The sequence below is a fragment of the Stomoxys calcitrans genome, chromosome 3 (genome assembly GCF_963082655.1).
Source record: "Stomoxys calcitrans chromosome 3, idStoCalc2.1, whole genome shotgun sequence".
NCBI lineage: Eukaryota > Metazoa > Arthropoda > Insecta > Diptera > Muscidae > Stomoxys > Stomoxys calcitrans.
In genome coordinates this window covers 55265112-55273324 of record NC_081554.1, presented here as the reverse complement: position 1 = coordinate 55273324, position 8213 = coordinate 55265112, and the positions used below count along the sequence as shown (strand labels likewise).

General features: G+C 44.7%; 1 protein-coding gene across 2 annotated transcripts; it reads right to left on the bottom strand.

Moving 5' to 3' along the window:
- Positions 1-1741: 1741 nt before the first annotated feature.
- Positions 1742-6067, bottom strand: LOC106091581 (splicing factor 3B subunit 1). 2 transcript variants are annotated; one of them, XM_013258139.2, is made up of 4 exons: positions 5969-6067; positions 5631-5896; positions 5184-5567; positions 1742-5129 (listed from the first exon to the last, which is right to left on the bottom strand). In XM_013258139.2, the coding sequence occupies exons 1-4, from the start codon at positions 5994-5996 to the stop codon at positions 1857-1859; spliced, it is 3951 nt and encodes a 1316-aa protein (XP_013113593.1). In that variant the 5' UTR covers positions 5997-6067; the 3' UTR covers positions 1742-1856. The 2 variants fall into 2 exon arrangements, with proteins under 2 accessions (XP_013113593.1, XP_059221852.1); XM_059365869.1 differs by having other exon boundaries at positions 1742-5567.
- Between the last annotated feature and the right edge of the window lie 2146 nt (positions 6068-8213).

The window sequence follows — 8213 nt, the reverse complement described above, 5'->3', positions numbered from 1 at the left end:
TCGAAAAATTATATAGTCTATGTTTTCTTCCAGACCAACCTACACAATATGCGAAAATTTCGAGAAAATCGGTTCTGCGGTTTTTCAGTCTATACGGAACAAACAAACCGAGTCCCATATATCCGTTGTTGTAGTAGCAGTGTGTGGTACACTGTGGCGGCAGCCCTTGCCGATGAAGGAATTCATCGGGTCAATCCGGTACATACAACCGGCTGCCATGGGATTGTCCCATATATCCGTGATTGGCTAATGTGCCCATTTTGGGCGTTTTTGTAGGGGTGGGGTGACCCCCTATACTTATTTTATCTACTCCCGCATACTTTTCATTTGATACCCATATTGTTCTTATCGGTCCACTTTTGATTTTGGGGTAACGGTGGAGGGCCCGCCACTTCCCTTATCAATAAATTATAAAGCCTATTCCAATTCCTGACCATATTCGTAATCTACTCCCGAATGCCTTTCATTTGAGCTCCATATTGTCATGATCGTCAAATAAACCTATTTTAATGGGTTTTGGGGCTGGGGCGGCCCCCCAAATACTTGGACCCAACTTTTTTTTACGAAATTCGTACTTTACTCTTGAATACCTTTCGTTTGAATCCCATATTGTCCCCATCGGTTCACTTTTATTTTTGGTTAGTAAGGGGGAGGGTCCGCCCCCCTCCCGATATCAAAAAAATTATATGGCATATAAAATAAATATAAAATAAATTATAAGCAGTTGAAAGATGGAACACAATATATTGCTACAACAAAATATATGCCACATTACTAGTCTAGTACCGAATGGATGAGTGCCCAATGTACGACTTAGTAAAACGGCAATCCACGTTACTGCCCAACCCTATATTTGGAAGATCTTTCTTGCCTCCCGAGATCATCACCGCCGCGGTGCACTATACCCTCTCGATCGTTCTGCAGCTAAACTGAGGCTGATGCCAAACGATACATTCATGGGTGAGAACTGGTCTCACATGTCGATTGGTCATCGCCCATCTAGACAGCTTCCTAAATGTATCCTGTTGCTGTTGTAGCAGTGTCTTGTACAGTGAGATGACAGCCCTTGCCGATGAAGGACTTCATCAGGCCAATTCGCTTCGTACAACCGGCTGCCAAGAAACAAGGTCTGTAATAGTAAAGCGATAACAGTCATCCACCTTGATGAGAAAGAACTTTATCGGCGTGGGCAAAGACATCTCCCTTTTCCCAAAGACGGTCAAAAAATGGTTTTGTAGTGTTCTCTTAGACATGGGCATCCGAATCGATCGCACTGACAGAGATGAGTTGAGAGTCCTGCCGTTTATTTATCCGCTTCATCAGAAGAGAAGGGATGCTCATCCATCAAGAATTCATTTTTGGACTAAAATTTGCCTATTGAAACCCTGTATAGCTATCTCTGAGAAGGTTGCGAAAATAAGATCCTCCATCCAGAAATTTCCTTCGGCATAGTCTACCACGTCTTTAAGGGCAATGTCAACCAACCAACATTTAGTGTGAGCCTGCTGTAAGCTGTTTTCCAATGATGGAGTTTCTTACATGCGCTCCCAATAGTGTCTCCAGGCCCCAATTGTTTCATCCCTCTCACTTAAATCTTTCATAGAGTACAAGATTCTGTTTTTTCTTGGCTGGCGCTCTTGCCCACAACGTCATATAAATGCTGCATATATTTCTCTTTGGTTTTTGAATTTATTTGCCATTCCTTTCTCATTAAACCATGAAAGCAAACTTTCTCGACAGCTAAAAATAATTGAAAATCCGAGATATGACTTTATTTCCATTAGTCAAAAGTCCTTTAGAGCAACTATTGTAGAAATTCTGACATGCTTAAAACTAAAATCTTAAAAAAACCCCGTTTACAGGGAATAGTCTAATTCATAACGTTCATATTGATTTTTGGGATCATTGGTGATGCGAGGATAGCCGGCTATTAAGGCATCTTGTCCTCCAATGTATAGGGAATTATAGATTTTCCAATAGACATCTCGCACTTTTCTCGCCGGATGGAATAGCCCCTGCAGAGTGTATTGCAAAATTTTAATAGGGCCCAGTGAAACTCTTAAACCCTCTACAGCATCCATGAAAGCCTGCACCAAATGCGGTGAAGTCTCAAAAATGTTTGGCCAAACGTAATTGAGCAGATGTACGAGAGCATCTTCGCAGCCAAAACCATAAACGCCCAGGGACATGTGTTTAATGGCAGCACAGGCCGTCTGACGATGTACCAAATCACGATCCATGAGAGCATCCTCCAGCAAAGGGCAGACGGCGTATATATAATCCTTGCCCATTTCTCCTATATACTCGAAGAGAAAGGACAGCGACTTAAGCACACCGTTTTGTACATTCAGCTCGGGTACCCGGTATTCATTCATCAGGGCAGGCAGTACTGTGAAGGGGCGACAGGTTTCTGCCACAATAGCTATGGCTACGGTGGTGCATACACGATTTTGTCGCTCCTGCACCTTAAGATTGTTGAGCAATGTGGCCAGTACATCGTGGGGGCCAATGGCTTTGGCTATGTAGCCAAAAGTGTTGACTGTGGCACGACGAATGGCTTTCTTGTGGGCCTTTAGCAATTCCAAAAGTTCAAAACAAATGCGCATCCATTCGCGGGCGGACACATATTCAGGCCCTCTGTCGGCAATACGACCCACCAGGTCTATGCAATTTTCCTGTACCTTTTCGTGGCGATTCTTCAGAATGGGGGTAAGACGTGGCAGCAGATCCTTGATGGGTGGTGTCATTTTGGTCATGCCAATAACATTGACAATGGCCTTGAGGGCTCCCAATATGCTGCCCAATACTTCGGGATATTCTTCACCCAAATACTCGTAGAGTACCACACCCAAATGGCCCATAAGCTTCTCTTCTTGACACGTCTTCATGACCACTGCTATGCGGGAAATCAAATCTGCTGCCTGTTGACGCACCTTGGCCGACTTATTATTCAAACGCCACAGAATGGTACCACAAATCTGTGGCAAATAGGGCTTTACACGTTTGCCTAACTGATTGACTATGGTGCCAAAGCCATTTAGCATTACCACATCCTCAGTGGTTTGTTCCTGGAAGGCATACAAAATGCCATCAATCAATTGCTCCTCCAGACGTGAATCGATATCAGCTGCCCCCAGATTGCCCATGATTTTCTCAATAGTTTCCATGACCATTTTGCGATACTGTTCATTTTCATCCTTCAGGTCATCCACAATGCGATTGATAATCTCGGAAGCTCCTACTTTGTTGGCAATTTCCACAGTGGTGTCAACCAATTGCCTGTAGTTACGGCGATCCAAGGCCATGCGATGATTCCAGAAGAACTTGAAGAAATGCGGCAAGATCTCCTCCTTGATGTATTGCGCTTCCACACCATCAGTGGCACAACACTGCTTGACCACCTTCAAGACAATCTTCTTCATCTCCTCATCCGGAGACTGGAACTCACGAATGAGAATCAACATTACTTCACGTGTATAGTAGTTGGCATATTCGGCATCCATCAAAGGTATAAGATAACCAATGGCCTTCAGGAAGGCAGCCAAACCTTTGCCACGATGCGTACGTATACCCTTCCACAAGGGTTTGAGCACAGAATCGAAGGACTCAATGCCATAGGGTGTAGCAGCTTCAGCCAAGGCGGCTATGGCCAAGGCAGTAATAGTGCGTACCTTCTGCTGTTCATCGACCAGCCCATGTTCGATAATTTCCACCAAAGCCTTGAGATGAGGCAATATAGCACAGCCCATGAGTATGGCAATTTGTTGGACAATTTTGATGCCAGTGTGACGAGCTTGCCAGGATTTCTTAGATTTGCATACGGCCTTCAAGAAAGGCAACAGCGAGGGTATACCCAAGGCGGAGGCCACAACAGCAAATGCTCGAGCTGTGGTGTTGCGCACATACTCATCGATGTTATCAATGTCAGGACGCATAGTGGAAATCATGGTGGCCAGACCGGCGGCTTTGGCAAGATTCGAAATGATTTCACGACCCTCAATACGGGCATAGTAATCTTCATCAATAAGCAAGGGTTCAATGACGACCAGGATCTTGTGCACATAGGGACGCACCAAATCGTCCAATTTATACAACACACGATCAATGACCTTCACCAATAAATGACGTTCCTGATCCTCCAGTGTGGGCGACATAAGCAGCGGCAAAATTTGGTTAAACAACGGCCCAGCACCAAATTCACGAGCCTTATCGGTGATCTGTCTTAAGGCCGACTTGCGCATGGGTGGCGAACCATTTTTGATGGTCAGCAGCAATTTCATGATTTTGCGTTCCTTTATTTCATCCGCTGATAGGGAGTCTTCATCTACATCCACCAACAGTTTATCAAAGTATTGGGCATCTTCTGGTTTCATAAAAGGCAAGTTTTGTCCCTTCGGTTGATTGTCCATAAATTTGGCATTCTTATCCTCCACCTGTATAAAGAAGCCTGCAGGTGTGCCTGCTATAGGTGTGGGTGTGGCCATGAGCTTACGTCCTGGTGTTCTTAGAGGTACATAGCCTGCTGGTGGTGGCAGAATCTTATAGCCAGCTGGAAACATTTGATCCAGCTCTTCGTCGGTGAAGGGTCTATTGCGTTCATCAATTTCTTTTTCCCAACGATAGGCTTGCAATTGTTCTGGAGTCATGGCGGCCAAAGCTCCCGGAGTTGGAGTGGCCATAGCCATGGCTTTAACACCTATGGGTGTGGTACCTCCAGGTGTTAACATGGGAGTAGCATGACCTGGAGTTGCATGAGGCGTCATGCTAGGTGTCATGCTGGGAGTCATCGCTGTCGGGGTGGCATTCGAGGGTGTTTCATCCCATCGTGAGCGGCGCTTAGAGGCTCCCGGTGTTGATTCAGCCACAACATTGTCGCTGGTACCACGATCTGGTTTCGGGGTTTCAGCCCAGCCGCTGTGTCCTGGAGTTTCTCTTTCCGTTTTGGGCGTCTCATCCCAGCGATTACGTCTTACTGACTTTTCATGCCCCGGCGTCTCATGGCCTGGAGTCATGGCATGTGCTGGAGTGGCATCCCACATGCGGGTACCCAAACCAGGGGTAGCCCCTGGAGTCTCACTGCCTGTCTTATGGGCCGGGGTCTCATCCCAACGATGATCTGCGGGAGTTTTCTGAAATAAAGCCAATGTTAAATGTTTCCTTAACAGACTTGGCGAACAACTTACCTCCTCCCAGGTGGGGGTGGCAGCACTGCTGGGAGTTGCTGCCACTTTGGCTGGCACAAAACTATCGCTTACAGTCTGATCCCAGCGTCCACGTTTTCTGCCACCTTCTTTTGGAGGGTCGGGTACAGTTTTGAGTAGGGTGCCATCTTTGGATTTTTCCATTATTCTCTTTCTCAACTCGCTTTCTTCGCCCTTGAGCATTTGCTCTCGCATAATATCGGTATAGGTTCTAGAGCCTACATCGGGTGTCTTGCCACCATCGGCAAAGGGATCAGCTCTGTCCGGAGAAATGATAATACGCCTACGTTTCTGTTTATACTCATCCTCACGATCTGCTATGGTGGGTCTGCGGCGGTCGGCCATGGGATCCACATCTTCACTGCCCTGGACATTCAAATAAATACTAATGAATTTCTCCTCATTGCTTACTTTAAAATTATTTCTCACCTGCATAATGTCTTTGATCACAGACTTGGGGGCCGTATAGGCCACACGTTTCTGTGCCACCGGCAAACCTTCATCTTCGTCCTCGTCGGCATCTTCATTGGCTGCAATCGAGGTATTGTAACCCTCATAGCGATTTTTACCTTTTCCCTCATCATAGAATTCGGTGTCATAGAAGTTTCCACTGGCCAATAAACTAACACCATCACTGGAACTTTTTTGCACCTCCTTCTTCTTCGATTGTATGTCGACAATTTGTGCCTCGATATCTGCAATAATTGCAAGTGATTTTGTGTTTTCGATAAAACGATAAATGAGTGTTGTAAAAAGTTCTCTATTACCTTCATGTGTCCGCGGAATATTTTCCATATTTTAAATTAAAAAATGAAATTTATCCTGGCTGCAATATTTTTTGGTCAATGCTTGTGTACGATTAGATTGAAGAGAGTTACCATATCTGGTGTATCGGTGAAACACTTATCGATAAACACTAATCGATAGCTGCCACCTAAATCGTCGTGTTCTGAGAAGGGCGTAATTTAATGGGTCTTTAGACGTGGAAATTGGTACTTTGGTATGCCATGGTCATCTATCTACTAGGAGATTATCGATATCATACGATAACACCTGATTGCAAGTTATTTGAACGAAATATCGAGGATGACTTGAATTATCGGCTGTTTTCGGTAGTTGTTCAAAGCGGTAATGACAAATTACAAAATTGTTAGTGCAAAAAAGAAGCGAACACTAATTATTGACTGCAAAATTAGTGCGAAAATTTAAAATGGGTGAATTTGTGGCAAGTGTTAGCAAAATAAGTTTTAATAAAATAGTGAAACATCGCTGCAAAATGGAAAAACCAGCCAAAGAGAAACCTGGGGTAAGTCCAGCATATTTTAAGCATATTTTGTTATTGTTGTAGCCACATTTTTGTGTGGCGATCCTCTTCAAGCATTTGCAGGTGAGTAAGCTCGTTATGGTCCAAGGGACCTATCGCAGTGGGAAAATGGTGGCCATTGGTTATTTAAAGGCGCAAGAGACGGTGCCGGCCGGCTTCTCACTGACCGGCCAACTGCAGTCACTGGTTGCGGATAGGCATTCCCCCATCGGCAACATATCAATGCGCGTAAGGGGAATTGTATTAATAAAAATACACAATGATTCTAAACCTTAAGGATCTTGGTTGTTGTTCTAGTTGTAGCCACATTTTATGTGGAGGTGGCGCTCCTCGTTAAGCTCCTGTAGTAAGCTTGTTCCGCAGTCTGCTTGATTCTGTTGAGTGTTTAGACCCAGGAACTCTGCGACTAAGATGGCCTCTTAGTCGCATCCATAGGGATTTGGGTCTGAGTCCAGTGGGTCTGGCTGGGCAGTTAAAGCAGTTAAACCCATTGTAATGGGTGAACGTCTCTTTCCGTGGCTGGTGTCGGTCTAGGCAATTAGACCCCTTGTCATTTTCGAGTTCTGCTTATTGTCCGCAACTGCCGCAACCTGTGGGCGCGCCCGATAGCTCGCAGCTAAGTTTATCGTGATAGCAATGAACACCACACAGATCGGACCTCAATTTTCCAGCTATCCCATGCAGGGGTATACCATTACGAGGAGGAGTTGTAGGCAAACCCAACTGCCCCTCATACCCAGCATTGGGATGATAACACAAAGGGTAATGGGTGAACGTCTCTTTTCGTGGTTGGTGTCAGTCTAGGCAATTAGTCCCCTTGTCATTTTCGATTTCTGTTTGGTTGACTAGAACTTACTCTAAACGCTGAGAGTTTTTTTGGGTTGGTTTGATTTTTTTTGTTGTTTTTGGCTGTCTATGTTCTTGCTGTGGCGATTTTTATCTGCTTTTCTTCGTCTTCTGTATAAGCAAACACATCGCTTGGTAGGATGGACGCTCTAGCTCCTTGGTAGGATAGACCTTGTGGCAGAATATTCCACTTTAGGTTGAGCAAATATGACCTCGGGATACTGATGACTGGCTAGTGCAATGTGGCTTTGGAAAACAAACTTTAGTTTTTATACCCTCCACCATAAGATGGGGGGTATACTAATTTCGTCATTCTGTTTGTAACTATTCGAAATATTCGTCTGAGACCCCATAAAGTATATATATTCTTAATCGTCGTGACATTTTATGTCGATCTAGCCATGTCCGTCCGTCCGTCTGTCTGTCGAAAGCACGCTAACTTCCGAAGGAGTAAAGCTAGCCACTTGAAATTTTGCAGAAATACTTCTTATTAGTGTAGGTCGGTTGGTATTGTAAATGGGCCATATCGGTCCATGTTTTGATATAGCTGTCATATAAACCGATCTTGGGTCTTGACTTCTTGAGCCTCTCGAGGGCGCAATTCTTATCCGATTTGAATGAATTTTGATACGACGTGTTTTGTTATGATATCCAACAACTGTGCCAAGTACCGGTCAAATCGGTCCATAACCTCATATAGCTGCCATATAAACCGATCTAGGGTCTTGACTTCTTGAGCCTCTAGAGTGTGCAATTCTTGTCCGATTGGAATGAAATTTTGCACGACGTGTTTTGTTATAATATCCAACAACTGTGCCCAGAATGGTTTAAATCGGTTCATA